Source organism: Indicator indicator, chromosome 22, assembly GCF_027791375.1.
Source record: "Indicator indicator isolate 239-I01 chromosome 22, UM_Iind_1.1, whole genome shotgun sequence".
NCBI lineage: Eukaryota > Metazoa > Chordata > Aves > Piciformes > Indicatoridae > Indicator > Indicator indicator.
The window spans coordinates 17,566,761-17,582,249 of record NC_072031.1 but is presented as its reverse complement, the minus strand read 5'-3'; the positions used below and the strand labels follow the sequence as shown (position 1 = coordinate 17,582,249).

The window sequence follows — 15,489 nt, the reverse complement described above, 5'->3', positions numbered from 1 at the left end:
TGTCCAAACTAAACCTCCCCTGGGGCAACGCTGCTGTCCTCCTGAGTTGGGTTTCCATGTTTCAAGAGCCCCCCCCCATCACATCTGTTAAAATAGGTCAAGGAAGTCCACCTGAACTCCTCCCTTTCTTGATGCTGGCAGCTTTCACCACCACCAACCCCTTCTCCTTCACACTCACTGTGGCTTCTTGCTTCTCTAAGCTGCAGGCTTGCCACAAGGCAGGCAGAGCAGCCACAAACAGGACTTTTCCTCTAGCATGTCTCTGCAGAAGGTACCAGGCTGTGCTCCCTGGGGTGCCCACTACCTGCTGGCACACCAACCTCCCGAGGGTGTTCAGCACTTGGTGTACCCTGGGAGCATTGCTCTGCAGCTCTAGAAGCCTCTTGGTGAAGATGAATGGATCTGAGCAGCACAGTGTACTTGTGAGCTCAGTGAGCTCAGCATGGGAGCTGTGCTCAGCAGGAAGGCACAAGGAGCTTTAAAGGCACAGCCAAGGCCAGAAGCCTGCAGACAACCACTTCTCAGCTGGGTCTGTCCAAACAGCTTCTAGTGGCACAAGACAGAGTGGCCCTGGACGGAGTCACAGCATGGGCTGGGTTGGAAGGCAGCTTCAAGACCATCCAGTGCCAACCCCCTGCCATGGCCAGGGACACCTCCCACCAGCACAGCTTGCTCAAGGCCTCATCCAGCCTGGCCTTCAACACCTCCAGGGAGGAGGCAGCCACAGCCTCCCTGGGCAACCTGTGCCAGTGTCCCTCCACCCTCACTGCAAAGAATTTCTTCTTCATCTCCAGTCTGTATCTCCCCTGCTTCACTAAAAATCATCCTTCATGCTTCAACTTAGGAGAGACCTCAACAGCTGACAGCCCCTCCTCAGGCCAAGATCTCACAGCACTTGCAGGGTTGCATCACACCTTTGGAGCTCTGGCACAATTCCCATGCCAGAATGAAAGCAGAAAGTGCTGCATGGGGCTGGAGTGGCAGGTCTGGGCTGAGCCACACACGCTGCCAGCACTAACAACCACCTGCCACGTCCCCTGCCACACACACACCCTCTGACTGCCCTCATTTCCTACCGACTTGGGCTGCTCCACAGCAAATGCCTAGGGAGAGGCTTGGGAAGGTGAATGGTTCCCTGGCAGGCTCCTGCCGTGCCCCAGAGTGATGGCCACGGTGCACAGCATCTGTGACCTCCACCGGGGGACTCAGGACACCTCTGCTTCTGCTTCCTCTGCTGGCTGCAGCAACAAGGGGGCACACAGTGGGTACAGAGAGCTCTGTCCACAGCAGGAAGATGCAAGTCAGAGTGCTGAACAAGGCTGGTGGCGTGGCAGCTGCAGCAGCTGCTCCTGGCAGTGCCCCCCAGTGCCATGCCGCTGCCTGGTTAACCATGCAGGGAGCAGTAAGTGATGCTTCCTGCACTGCTGTGCCCCCTGCCAGCCAGCTGACAGACCTGGGACCCAGCTCCGCTTCCCAGAAGTGTGTTCCAAAAGCATTCCCTCTGCTTCATCTGAGAGGTGTTTTCTCCGGGAGCATGAGAAGCCCTCCTCCCCCAGCACACCCTTCACACCCGAGGATTTGCTTTGTCATGCCACTTGAAGCCACACACAGCAGCTCCAGCTGGAGAAGCGAAGCAGAGCTTCTAGCTGAGCACACACAAACTTCACACCAATACCTCTGAGCCTTCAAAAAAAAAAAAAAAAAAAAAAAAAAAATCAACCTTTGGTGTAGAGCCCAACATGCAAAACAGCCCCAAACTGACTGCTGTGCCCTGGCAGGCTGCTGGGGCTCTCTCCATTTTGGGTCATACCAGGCAGCTTCAAATTACATCACATCTGATCTGCTGCAGGGAAACACAAGCTCTCCGGGGTGCAAAGCAGGGGACAGGAGGAAAAAGAGAGTATTTAAGGCTGTCCAGACTGTGCTAAGCAAGGTGCTCAATGTGCCAGCCAGGCTGTGCAGGGACCTTCCGCAATGATGTGGACAAGGAGCAGAGCAGATCCTGGGATCCTGCTGCACGGGAGCTGCTCAGACAAACCTTAATGGTTACGGATGGAGAACAAAGAGAGGGGACGCAGGCTCCCAGCGGCACTGCTGAGAGGCTCCATTCCCAGCGGGCTGGGACCTGGCAAAGGGAGCGCAGGCTCTCGGTGGCACTGCAGAGCGGGACCAGGAAAAGGTGAGCTCGGGCTCCTGCAGCCATTGAAGCCCATCCATGTCCTTCACCTGGCATGACCCAAGGGCAGCTGATGCAGACATTGCTCTTGCCCGTGCTAAACACTCTTCCAGAGGCTGCTGCCAGCGACAACAGGCTCCTTTGCTCATCACCTCTTTGGTGGCAAGGGTCCATCGCCAGCCCCACACGGTGCCTTCCCCCGGGTGACACCAACCGCAGTGCTCCATGGCAGGAAGCCACCACCTCGCCTCACACCCAGCACCCACAGCTCTTTCCTTGGTGGGCACCCAGGACCTCAGCACAGGGCAGGTGTCAGGGGAGGCCCCAGTCTGCTCGGGTGGGCCCAGGCCCGGGGCAGGCCCCGCTGGGCGCCCGCTGCTCTCCGGCCTCACCTGCTCAGCACCGTAGGCCGTGGCAAACTGGACGAACTCCTCCACCCGCACGAAGCCATCACCGTCGCGGTCCAGGGCGTCGAAAACGGGCCGGAGACGCGGTTCCTCCTCCTCCGTCCGGGCCGGGGTCCCGACGGAACCCTCCAGGGCCGGGCAGTCCCCATGCTCCGGAGGGGACCACAGCGGCGGCCCCGGGACGGGCTCGGAGGCCTCAAGTAGCCAGAGGCCCGGCTCCGGCTGCAGCCCCGTCCCGTCCCGCTGAGGCTCCAGAGGGAGCGGGGGTTCGGGCACGGCCGCCGGCGGTGGCGGCTCCATTTTCACCGGCGGCGCTCAGCGCCCGCCGCCGCCGTCCGCCCCACCGCTGCCCGGCGGCCATGCCCCGCGCCCATCACCCCTTCACATCGCGGTCGCCCGGTACCAAGGGCAGTGATACCGGTACCGGGGTGCTGATGATGCCAATGCAGCGATGCCGGTGCGGTGCCAACGGTAGCTCCGCCCGCACCCGGGCACACACGGCTTTGTGCGAGGCGGTGCCGACCCCGCCCCGCCCGCCCGGGAACGGCAGCTCCGAGCACCGCAGGGTACGCGGAGCCTCACTGGGCTCGGGGGTGGGGAGACGAGGAGACGAGAGCACCGAGAGACAGCTCCGCCACCTGCCCGCCCACGCTGCCGCTCCGGGGGCAGTCCGCGGCCAGCCACCCGACCCAACGCGCTGCCCACCGCAGTAGCCGGGGCGCTGACGTCACTACTCTGCCCGCGCGGTCCCACCCACCCACCGTGAGGCGGTGCGAGGCGGCGCCGGAGGGGAGGGGGCGGGGCCTGGCGGCGCGCGAGCACGTGCAGCCCGCGCGCTCTCTGCGGGGCGGGTGCAGCGGGACCCGGGAGCGCGCGGCCCTCAGAGCTGGGGGCACCGCGAGCCGGGGGGGTACAGCGCCCCCGGGGGGTACCGAGTACTCGAGGGGCGTGGACACGACACACCGTGCAGCCGGGGGCGGGGAACGAGGGTAACCCCACACCGGCAGCGTCGCCCTCAGGAGCCGTGGAGGGGTACCGTATACCAGGACTGCGCACCACGCCGGACAGAACGGTGCACCGTGTGGGGGTGGTGGAGGGGCTCCGTTCACCGGTACCGAGAACCCCTCCCTCAGGGTCTGCCGGGACTGCACAGCCCTCCCCGGGGGAAGGTGGGTAGCATACCCGTGTGCCGTGCACTGGTTTGGGCGTCAGTGCGTACTGGGGGAGCGATGGGCACCACACTAAAGGGTAACTGCACCAGGGGACCACCAGCCATAGCCCAGTTTCCGTGCCCCCTGCCAGGCTTCCTGTGCCCTACACACCTCCCCCATGGCCAGCAAAGCCACTGGTAAGGGGCACAAAGCCACCCCCAGTTTGGCCAGTGTTCTGGGGGCAGTGCTGGGTTAATGGTTGGCCTTGGTGATCTGAAAGGGCTTTTCCAAACAAAACAATTCCATAATTCCAAACGTCCAGGAGGGCCCACAGCCCTTACTGCACTCAGGGATGGTCCCAGACTCCTGTGGTTGTGGGTAAACGAGACACAGTTCAATGTGTCTTAAATGGAGCCCCTCAGAAGCAGGGGTGCAGATCAGAGAGCAGCTAGGACTAACAGAAGCTCCTCCAGGAGAAAATCCTTGTCTTGTTGTCTGGGAAGAGGGCCAGCATGGCTGGAGGCAAAGCCCAGACCTGAGCAAAGGATGATACTCAGGTTCCACACCCTCATCCCTTGTGAAGGGGTGATGGGGGTGGTGGTTCTCTCACCAAGACCCTCAGCACCTCCCCAGCACCTCTGCTGATGGACCCAGCAGCTGCTGGCATCATTTCCTCACAGACAGCTGGGCCCAAGGAGGTGGCAGATCCTCAAGCATCCCTGGCCTGGGGCACTGGGACACAACAGCCACCAAGTACTGGGGCTGCACTGGGCTCTGCTGGTGGTTTTCCACTGGGAGCACTGTTTTTCCATGCTCCCTTAAGGCCCCATTCAGTGCACTGGGACCAGACAGCACAGCAGGGCAGGGGTTGACCTGACCAGATGTAGCCTCCTAAAGCTCCTGCAGGAGAGGACATATGGCACAGCAAACCCTCCTGAGGTCCCAGCAGTCAGAGCCTGCAGGACCAACACCCTGCATGGGCCAAAGGTCACAGCTCGGTGTGGAAGGTCTTTATTGGTAGCCTGGAGGAAGGAGCAAAGCCTGGCACATCTACAGTCAAGTGCAGGATGTGCAGCCAAAGAGGAAAGAAGCTCCAGGGAACGCAGGAGAAGCTTCGGAAGTGTGCCAGCAGCAGGAGGTGGCTGCACGTGAGCAGTGTCCCCTGAGGCGCTGGCACTGGGGCCCTTTGGCTCCAGCACAGCCCTGATGAGCCCCTGCAGCTCACCAGCTCCACATCCTGCGTGCACAGGACCAAACTCCTTGGCTGTAGTGTCTTTGGAGAAAGGGGACAGCAGGAGACCAGAGTGACAGACAGAGGGGTGCTGGACAGACAAGCTCAGGCTCCCAACAGACACAGGTGCTACAGCAGAGACAGGTCTGGTGGGATCTGACCTCACCATAGCTCTGCCCCTGGGAAAGGGACACCCCAGCTGCATCTGCACCACCCTCCAGGGACCACTGCCCCATCCAGGACCCCACCACAAGGGGACAGGGCCAATTCCTCCTGCATGGGGCCAGCTTGGTCCTTGTTTCCCCTCCAAGAGGCCCTGCGGCCAAGCCAGAGCTGCCCTCAGCACCAAGGTTGATCTCAACCCTAGACAGGCTGAGCTGCTCCCTCCCAAAGAACAGCTGGTGGGGGTGCTGGGAAGCACCAGGGCTAGAGAGGGGAGGAAGAGGATGGATACCCATGGGCATCACTGCCTGGAAAGTGGGAAAGGCCAGGGGAGCAACTCATAGGGAGGCACAAAGGGATGGTGACCATCACAGCCCACACCCTGGTGCTGTCCCTCAGCTCCCACAACAGTGATGGCACAGGGCAGCCCACCCAGCCTTGCAGGGCCCCCTCCCCCCGGCAGGGGTGGGATCGGGGGCGTCACCAGCAGCTTCCCGGCAGTGGCAGCCATCCCGAGGTGTCCCTGCGCAGCAGCCTCCGGTCACAGGTCACAGCCCTGTCCATCAGGCAGGCCCCAGCTGTCCCTCATGGGGTGGTGTTGGCTCCTGCAGCCCAGACATCTGCAAGACAGCATGGAGGTGGGCACAGAGTCCTGCCCTGCTCCCTGAGCTGGCCAGGGAGGACCTGAGCATGGGGAGAGGGAAGGGAGATCCATGTTCCACAGAGTGCTGGGGGCCAGCTCCCTCCCTTCACAGCCATCTGCAGCCAGCACGGGGCCTGAGTTCAGCCCCAACACAAGACAGGCTGAAGCTGAGGCTGGCAGGAATCTCTGTGCCAGCACCTGCTGGTTGGGCACAGCAAAGGGGCATCATCCTGCTTCAGGGGACACTCAGAGGTGTCCAGAAAAGTGTCTTCCAGCAGTAACAGGAGATACCACATCAGCTGCTGGAAGCTCCAAGGAGAAAACCACCAAGTTCTCCTACCCTTCCCAAGATGACCCCAGGACTTCCCATGATGACCCAAAAGATCTTCTCTGTGTTGCTCTGACAACAGCACGGAGTGGGGGGACCCTGCTCCACCTTCCCCTTCCATGAGCCAGCAATATGCTCTCATGGCCAGGAAGGCCATGGTGTCCTGGGGTGCAGCAAGATGAGTGTGGCCAGCAGGGCAAGGGAGGTTCTCCTCCCCCTCTACTCTGCCCTAGGGAGGCCACAGCTGGAGTCCTGGGTCCAGTTTTGGGCTTCCCCAGGAGACTGGGAACTGCTGGGAGAGTCCAGAGGAGGCTGCAAAGCTGCTGAGGGGCCTGGAGCAGCTCTGTGAGCAGCAAAAGCTGAGAGCCCTGGGGCTGAGAGCCTGCAGAAGAGCAGCCCCAGAGGGCAGCTGAGCAATGCTCAGCAAGATCTAAAGGAACTGTGGGTAGGGGGCAAGAGGCTGGGGCCAGACTCTGCTCAGTGGTGCCCAGGGCCAGCACAAGGGGCAAGGGGCACAAAGTGGCAGGCAGGAGGTTGGATGTGAGCAGGAGGAGAAAGTTGTTTGGTGTGAGGGTGCTGGAGGGCTGGAGCAGGCTGGCCAGAGAGGTTGTGGAGTGTCCTTGTGTGGAGAGCTTCCAACCCCCCCTGGGCATTGTGCTCCTGGGCATTGTGCTGTGGGTGCCCTGCTGGAGCAGGGCTTGGGCTGGGTGAGCTCCAGAGCTCCCTTCCCACCCCACCAAGGTGGGACTCTGGGATTTGCAGAGGAAGGTTTGAGAACCTATGCTGCCAAGTTGACACCTGGGCTGCTTTCCCTCACCCAGGCCATGCTGCCCCTTCCCTATTCCCCAACAAGCCTATGGGCACACAGCTTCCTCAGCAAGGTCTGCTCAGTGGCAGAGGAGCAGGGCACCTGAAGTGGCACAGCCACTGCTGTGGCAGCCAGGCCCTTACCCCATGGGACAAAAGGGTTTGTGAGGCGAGCCCTGCTCTAACCCCAGGAGGGGGAAATGCACGTCACCTAGAGTTTAGCAGAGGATGAAGCAATACCCAGCAAGGCAGGGAAGCTGTTGGCAGAGGTCAGCCAGCTGCCTCCATCCACGACCAGGGTGGTGCCAGTCACGTAGGAGGCGAGGGGGCTGGCCAGGTAGAGCGCGCTGTGGGCGATCTCCGTCTTGGTGCCCGCACGCTGCAGGGGGATGCTCTCCAACAGGCTGCTTTGCTCGGCCCACTTCCCACCTGAGAGGGGTACCAGAGGTCAGCTGGGCCCGGGGGACCACCTGCCCACCACCACTGCCCACCAGGCACTCAGCACTGCTCACATGGGGCTTGCCCAGAGTCCCAGGGACCCTGGAGGGGACCTGGTGCAGCTCTGGGGACAGCCCAGAGACGAACACCCAAGGAGAGAGATACAGGAAGGGAATCGAGGGCAGCAGTGGGACTTGTGCTGCAATGGTGAGGTCCAAGCCAGCAGCTCAGGGGGCTCCCAGGCTTGCAGGCCTGAACTGGCACTCTGCTGAGAGGCTGCCAGAGCTGAAGCAGCAGGCAAGGCTGAGCTCTGGGAGAAGCACACCACCCCCTGGGTCAGGGAGCTCACAAAGCTGCCACTCAGCAGAGAAACATCAGTGCCCTACAAGGTACTGAACTTAGAGCTGTGCCAGCCCAGCCACAAGGCAGCTCTGCCCAGCAGCAATGGCCCCAAACACACCTCATGCCCCATGAGCTGCGTGGCACTGGTGGTCTGTGTCCCCTCCCAGAAGGACACCAGCAAGGCAGAGGCAGGACCCCAGGGGCCTTACCCAGGCGCCGGTAGCCCTCGGTGCCTGCGATGGGGCCTGGTGCCAAGCTGTTCACACGGATCTTGTTGGGTCCCCACTCCACAGCCAGGTGACGAGTCATGGCATCTGGGGAGGGATTACAGCACCAGTGAGACATGCACAGCACAGCCAGCCCAGTGCCTTCTGGAGGGGGTGCAAAAAGCCAGGAAGACTCTGGCCAAGAGCAAAGAGCCCTGGGGGAGAGAAGAGCCTCAACCCAAATCCAGGCACACACTACCCCCACAGATTCACATTCCCCTCTGCCATGGATTTCTCCCCATCCCAGTATTTGGGAGGAAGTGGCTTCCTTAGTGCCCCCACACAGCCCAGAGAGCCCAGTGGGGAGTGTTCAGGTACCTATGGCAGCCTTAGCAGCACCAGCATGAACCTGCAGGGCCTGGCCACGGTAGCTCAGGGTTGCTGTGATGTTAACGATGACCCCACCGTGGTCCTGAGAAGCAGAAGGGGTCATGGAGTTAGGCAGAGAGCAGGAGGTGTGTGAGGAGTGGTGGGACAAGAGTTGAGGTAGGAGGGACAGCCAGCTGTGGGCAGAGCCATCTCTGTGTTGCTGACCCATCCCTGGTTGGAAGAGACCTTTGAGATCACAGAGTCCAAAGCATAACCCAGCACTGCCAGGGCACCACTGAGCCATGGCCCTCAGCACCACAGCCACACAGCTCTGGAACCCCTCCAGGCATGGGGACTGCAGCACTGCCCTGGGCAGCCTGGGCCAGGCCTGGACAACCCTCAAGGGGAAGAAATTGTTCCTCATGGCCAACCTAAAACCCCTTCCTTGTTTATCAGGAGCAGAGCCCAACCCCCACCTGGCTCCAGTCTCCTCTCAGGGAGCTGCAGAGAGCAATGAGGTCTCCCTCAGCCTCCTCTTCTCCAGGCTCCACACCCTCAGCTCCCTCAGCTGCTCCTCCCCAGCCCTCTTCTCCAGACCCTTCCCCAGCTCTCTTGCCCTTCTCTGGACCTGCTCCAGCCCTCAATGTCCTTCTGGGAGTGAGGGGCCCAGAACTGAGCCCAGGACTTGAGCTGTGGCCTCAGCAGTGCCCAGCACAGAGGCACAACACCTGCCCTGCTCCTGCTGGTCACCAAGCCTCAGCCAAAAGCCCCAAGGCTGGGGACAGGCAGTGTTCCCAGTTCCTGCGGAGGAGCTGCCATCCCTGGGAGGGAACAGGCTGGATCTAAGCAAGGTGAGTGGCAGAGGCCTGGCAGCACAGCCCCTGTGTTCCCTTCGTCCCTCCAAGCTTCCCTGAGCACAGTGTGGCCAGGTTGGCACTAAGCCCCTTCTTGCCAGCAGCCTCTCCAGCAAGTGTGGTTCCACTTACCCGGAAATACTTCTCAAAGAGGACTTTGGAGGTGTTGAAGGTGCCCAGGGTGTCAATATCTAGCACTGTCTTGAAGGCATTGAAGGACAAGGCACCGGCTGGGCACAGGAAGTTTCCTGCAGCATCTGAAGAACAAGCAGCCAGGAGTAGAGTCACAGGACTGGGACAGGAGAGATCAGGCACGTTCACAGAATTCCAGAATCCATAAGGTTGGAAAAAACCTCATGGATCATCAAGTCCAACCTGTCAAGACCTCATGACTACTAACCCATGGCAACAAGTGCCACGTCCAATCCCCTCCTGAACACCTCCAGGGATGGTGACTCCACCACCTCCCTGGGCAGCACATTCCATGGCCAATCTCTCTTTCTGTGAAGAACTTTCTCCTCACCTCCAGCCTAAACTTGCCCTGGCACAGCTTGAGACTGTGTCCTCTTGTTCTGGTGCTGCTTGCCTGGGTGAAGAGACCAACCCCCTCCTGGCTACAACCTCCCTTCAGGTAGTTGTAGGCAGCAGTGAGGTCACCCTGAACCTCCTCTTCACCAGGCTGAACACCCTGAGCTCCCTCAGCCTCTCCCCAGCCTCGTTGCCCTTCTCTGGACACGTTCAAGTCTCTCAATGTCCTTCTTAAACTGAGGGGCCCAGAACTGGACACAGCACTCAAGGTGTGGCCTAACCAGTGCTGAGTACAGGGCACAATGACTTCCCTGCTCCTGCTGGCCACACTATTCTTGATGCAGGCTGGAATGCCATTGGCCTTCTTGGCCACCTGGGCACACTGCTGGCTCCTGTTCAGGGCACTTCTGTGAGAGGGACAGTGAGTCAGAGTGTCTAGGCAGACTGGAGAGTACGTGAGACAAGCCCTGGTAAGAGCATGAACAGCTTGTGGCTGTGCTGCCCACCAGCATGGCCAGGCTGGGGGCAGGAGGGAGGCTGCTGGTGCAGTGGGAGCAAGCCCAGGAGGCCATGGATCACAAAGGGATTTCTGCCTGCTCTGAGCCCAGGGGCTGCCAGGGGGCTCCAGCAACAGCCAGGCACTGGGCAAGCAGAGCCCCCGGGCAGGAACAGGTCCCTGCAGGCAGTGGGCACCCCCTGCCCAGCCCAGCTGCTCACTGTTCACCAGGATGTCGATCCTCTGGAACTGCCTCAGTGCCTCCTCCACCGCTGCCGCCAGTGCCTGGGGCTGTCTGACGTCCATGCACAGGGGCAGGCACTGCTGCCCTGTGGCTGCCATCAGCTTCTTGGAGGCCTGCAAAAAAAAAGAGACCTGAGATTCCTTCTGGGACTCTCCTTCAGTGAGGGTTAGACCCAGACCTCCAAACAGGCAGGGCAAGAAGTCAGGCAGGAGCCAGTCTCTGTCAGCACCCAGCAAACACTGCGGGCAGGGAAGGAACTGCCTGAGCACAGCCACAGTGCTTGGAGAAGACCTTTAAGATCATCAAGGCCAAACATTACCTAACTGCCAGGGACATTACTGTACCATATCCCTGAGCACCACATCTGGACAGCTTTTAAACACAGCCAGGGATGGGGATTCAAACACTTTCCCAGGCAGCCTGTGCCAGTCTTTGAGAACCCTTTCAATAAGGAAGTTTTTCCTCATGTCCAAGTTAAACCTCCCCTGGTGCAGCTTGAGGCCATTGCCTCTCCTCCTGTCCCTTGTTCTTTGGGAGCAGAGCCCAAGCCCCAGTTGGCTCCAGCCTCCTCTCAGGGAGCTGTAGAGAGCAATGAGGTCTCCCTCAGCCTCCTCTTCTCCAGCCTGAACACCCTCAGCTCCCTCAGATGCTCCTCCCCAGTCCTCTTCTCCAGACCCTTCCCCAGCTCTCTTGCCCTTCTCTGGACCTGCTGGAGCTCCTCAGTGTCCTTCCTGGAGTGAGGAGCCCAGAACTGAACGCAATACTGAAGGTGCAGCCTGCCCAGTGCCAAGTGCAATAGGACAATCACCTCCCTACTCCTTCTGCCACCCCATTGCTGCTCCAGGCCAGGCTGCTGCTGCCCTTCTTGCCCACCTGGGCACTCCCTGGCTCCTCTTCAGCTGCTGGCACCCAGCACCCCCAGGCCCTTCTCTGCTGGGCACTTTGCAGCCACTCTGCCCCCAGCCTGGAGCCTTCCTGGGGTTGTTGTGACCCCAGGGCAGGCCCCAGCCCTTGGCCTTGTTGAACCTCATCCCATTGGCTTCAGTCATGGATCCAGCCTGGCCAGGGCCCTCTGCAGAGCCTCCTGCCCTCCAGCAGATGTGCCACCTAACTTGGTGTCATCTGCAAACTGCCTTAGGCTGCTCTCAATCTCTTCATCAAGATCATTGAGAAAGATGTTAAAGAGAGCTGTCCCCAGCACTGAGCCCTGGGGACCACCACTGGGGATCAGCCAGCACTCTCCATGCCAGCAGTGTTTGACCCAGCAGAGTGAGCCCATGCAGGCCTAGGGCAGCCAGGTTTGTCAGGAGGATTCTGTGGGGAACAGTGTCAAGGCTTTACTGATGTCCAGGCAAACAACATCCACAGCCTTTCCCTCACCCCACCAAGTGGTCAGCTTGTCATAGAAGGAGATAAGGTTCCTTAAGCAGGACCTGCCCCCAGCAGCACTCTGCAGCTCCAGTCCTGGGGCAGCCAAAGGAAGCTCCTGCACCTTGAGCCCCAACAGAACTCCAGGCTGACCCTGAGGCCACACCTACTGAGCCCATCTGGGTGGCCTAGCATCGACACAGCACATCACAAGCAGCACCTCTGCAGGGCAAGTACAAAGGTTGGAGCTCAACAAGGCATTTCTGGCACAAGACCAGACACAATTCACCTTTAGATCCCTGCAACGTCAGCAGGCAGAAGGGCACACACAGGGCAGCAGCTGGCAAGCCCTGCCTGCCAGGCACAGCAGCTGGTTCTATGGCCCTGTGCCTGCCACAAACCACCCCAGGCACTCATGAAGACTTTGCACAACAAATTAAGCACAGGAGATGTGCAAACTCAGCAGCAGCCCTGCACAACAGCCAGCAGTGCTCCACTCTCAGGCTCGTGGGGCCCTGCTGGGAGAAGCTCTGAGCCCCAACCAAAGCTAAGAGCTTGGGTGAGCAGTCCTTTGAGGGAGGCTTCAGCCCCCTCTAAAATGAGGACTAAAATGTTCCTGAGCTTGTTTGCTGGCATGGGAGCATGAGGGAACATGAAATGACAGCACTATCCACCTCTGGGAGGCAGCTGGGCCATGCCAGCTCACTCCCACACGCTGGTTTTGATGGTTATCAGATTTCAGTGAGGTCTACACACAGCTACCACAAAGCTCTCATGGCAGCTTTCAGCACAATCCATAGGTGAGGAATGGGAACTGCAACCAGTCAGACTCCAGCCTGGGGTCAGACTCAGAGGGGTGAGAAGTTGTTCTACCCAGTCCTAGGGTAGCTTGTCTAACACAGCTTCACCAGTCACTACTTTCCAGACCTACCTCCTACCTTCCATCTCCAGTGTTTGGGGGCTTGGTGTTCCCACCTCAGCCCACAGAACCCTTGAACAAGAGGTTTTGTCCCACTTCAAGCTGAGATGATTTCAGTCTGACCTTGGGCTCTGCCACTTCCCTGCTCATAAACCTTTACCAGTTTGCTTCTTTCTGTCTCATTAACGTGGTCTCTGGAAGCTGGTGGGGGGAAGCAGCAAGTTCCACACTGAACTGAGCTCTACTGTGAGGTGCAGCCCACCCTAACCCCACACCCAGCCTGCCTGCCACTGCTGCCTGCTGGTGCTGGGAGCCAGAAGACCTTGGGAGCCAGAAGACCTTAAGAGCCATGTCTCCTCTTGCACCACTGCCAGCTCCACCTAGAGGGCAGAGGATTCCGAGGAGTTTTCAGCTCCCTGCTCTGTGTCCTTCCAGAGCCCACACTCACCTCTGACACTCGCTGCAGGTTCCGGCTGGCGATAACCGTCTGGCAGCCATGCCTGCAAAGAAGGGGCTGGTGACAAGGACCAGAGCTGGCTCCTCACGCTCACCTGGGACCTCTGGTGATCACCAGGGTTCAGCTGGCAGGGGGCTGCACAACACCCTTGCAGGGTAGGAATTGCTGCAACTCCAGGCTTGCAGAGGCAGAGAGTGGTAGGGTCATGGCTCACTGAAGACAGATCCCAGCCCAGGACAGCCAGTCCCTGCCTCTCGCTCCCAACAAGCCCCCAGAGCCTGCAGCAAGCATCTCCTGCCCGCTGCTCTCATAAGGGCTCAGTCGCCGCAGGCTTCGCGCTCCACCTCCCCCATGCTCCCACAGGGGAAGGGAGGCTACCGGTGCCCAGGGAGGCTACCGGTGCCCAGGGAGACCGGGTAAACCCTCCTCGGACACTGCAACCACCCCCGAGGCCTCAGCCTCGCCCGGCTCCCGCACCTCATGAAGATCTCGGCGATGCGGAAGCCGATGCCGGAGCCTCCGCCGGTGATGAAAGCGACCTGGCCCCTGGGGGAACAAAACCAGAGTCAGAGCCAAGCGTCGGGGACAGGCGCCGGGCACAGCCACGGGGCAGCCCAGACCAACGCGCAGGCCGCGGGCAGGCGAAGCCGTCCCCAGCAGCGCTCCCGGCACTCACGCCAGGATGTCGGGGCTGAAGAGGTGGCGGTAGTCAGGGAGACAGTCATCGGTATCCACGTCCGGCGGCGGCGCACAGGCAGCCGCCGAGACCTCCGCCATGGCTCCCGCTCGGCGCAGGGCACGCCGGGAGCCGCAATCGGCGCCGGGCCCGGCGCGTTGCGCATGCGCAGCAGCGGCGCGCGGTGCCTGGCAACGGCGCGCGGCCGGGGAGGCGTCGCACAGCGCCCCCTCGTGTCCCCCGCTGGCGGCACAGGGACGGCTCAGTGCCACCCAGAGCTTCCCAGTACCGCTCCAGTGCCGCCCAGCGACAGCCCAGTGCCTGCCAGAGCTTCCCAGTACCGCTCCAGTGCCCCCCAGCGACAGCCCAGTGTCTGCCAGAGCTTCCCAGTACCGCTCCAGTGCCTTCTAGGGACATCCTAGTGCCTCCCAGAGCTTCCCACTACGGCCCCAGTGCCTCTGTGGACATTAAAGAGCTTCCTAGTACCAGCTCAGTGCCCCCTAAGGACACTCCAGTGCATCCCACAGCTACCCAGAACCAACCCACTACCACCCCATCCATATCTACTACATCTCAACCCCTAACCAACCTTTATTCTTCCCCCCTAACTTCCCTAAATACCTTTCTAAACATAACTCAACCTACAACCTATAACTAACACTAATCTCTATCCCTAATACTTCTATAACTATTTTATCCCCCCTTTCTATTTCATTTTAAACATTTATACCCCCTTCTCCCCTCCCCCCCCTATACACACACTCTCCACCCCCACCCCCCCAACTTTACTCTTATACTAAATACCAACCCTTCCCCACACTACCTATTCCCCCTCACTCCTTAACTATTTCCCCTCTTTCCTTCACACTTTCTCTCATTCCTTTACCCCCCCCCCCCCCCCCCACCACCCACGTTCCTTGCGAGGTCGCTTGTAAATGCCCCCCCCCCGCCCGCCCACCCCCCCTGCCCCTGCAGTCCGCCGAATCACCCCCCCGCACCCCCGCCCACCCTGCACCCCCCGACCCCCCCGCTGTGTCCCTGCCTGCTGACGTGCGTGCTGAAGGTGGTGAAGGATGGTGCCCACCGCCGCCGCCGTGGGGTTGGTGTCCCCCACCATGGCCCGCGTGGACTTGACCACGTTGTAGCCCTCCCACACCTGCGGGACAGGGAACACCTGAGCCCTGCCAGACCCCTTCAGGGACCACAAACCCCCGGCCCGGCCCGGCCCAGCCCAGCCCAGCTCAGCCCGCAACAGCCCGCCCCGGTCCGGCACAGCCCTGCACGGCACGGCCCAGCCCAGCCCCGCCCCGCCCTGTCCGGCGACGCCCATCTCTGCCCAGCCCCGCCCCTTACCATGGCCACCAGAGGCGCAGAGGTCATGTGGAGAGCAGCCCGGGGTAGAAAGGCTTCTGCCGCAGCTGCTGGTAGTGCTGGTCCACGATGCCCTTGGCTGGCCTGGTGGCAGCGTGAGGTGACGAAGGGCACCCCCAGGCGGTGCCCCCTGCTGCCGCCCCCTCCCCACACCCCCCAGCGCTGGCCTCCAGGCGTGGGGAGCACGGGTCTGGGTGGCGGCCTGGCAGGGCTGGTTACCTGCAGCAGCTTCATGGCCACCAGGCTGAACCCGCGCTGCTCGAAGCGCTGCACGACGCTGCCCACCAGCCGCCGCCGCACTGCCTCCGGCTTCACT

The 15,489-nt window shown here is 60.9% G+C and overlaps 2 protein-coding genes across 2 annotated transcripts in view; both read right to left on the bottom strand.

Annotated features, from left to right (window-relative positions):
• Nucleotides 1-5,706: 5,706 nt before the first annotated feature.
• On the bottom strand, nt 5,707-13,903 carry DECR2 (2,4-dienoyl-CoA reductase 2). The gene is made up of 9 exons (XM_054391007.1): nt 13,803-13,903; nt 13,604-13,672; nt 13,118-13,169; nt 10,360-10,495; nt 9,247-9,371; nt 8,270-8,363; nt 7,895-7,999; nt 7,146-7,334; nt 5,707-5,747 (listed from the first exon to the last, which is right to left on the bottom strand). Exons 1-9 carry the CDS (start codon nt 13,901-13,903, stop codon nt 5,713-5,715), a joined length of 906 nt encoding a protein of 301 aa, XP_054246982.1. The 3' UTR covers nt 5,707-5,712.
• Nucleotides 13,904-14,243: 340 nt separating this feature from the next.
• The window catches only part of LOC128974327 (nucleoside diphosphate kinase, mitochondrial-like), a 2,351-nt gene continuing 1,105 nt past the window's right edge, over nt 14,244-15,489 (bottom strand). The window contains 5 exon segments of the mRNA XM_054390896.1: nt 14,244-14,260; nt 14,853-14,958; nt 15,156-15,187; nt 15,190-15,247; nt 15,393-15,487. Coding sequence (XP_054246871.1) covers nt 14,244-14,260; nt 14,853-14,958; nt 15,156-15,187; nt 15,190-15,247; nt 15,393-15,487 — 308 coding nt within the window.

Excerpts from the sequence above, each read along its gene's own strand:
- DECR2 (XM_054391007.1), bottom strand. The coding sequence starts at position 13,903 with ATGGCGGAGGTCTCGGCGGCTGCCTGTGCGCCGCCGCCGGACGTGGAT. Across the intron at positions 8,364-9,246 it reads TCTTTGAGAAGTATTTCCGG|GACCACGGTGGGGTCATCGT; the intron begins GTAAGTGGAACC and ends TCTGCTTCTCAG. Across the intron at positions 5,748-7,145 it reads CAGCTTCCCTGCCTTGCTGG|ATGTCTGGGCTGCAGGAGCC; the intron begins GTATTGCTTCAT and ends GCTGTCTTGCAG.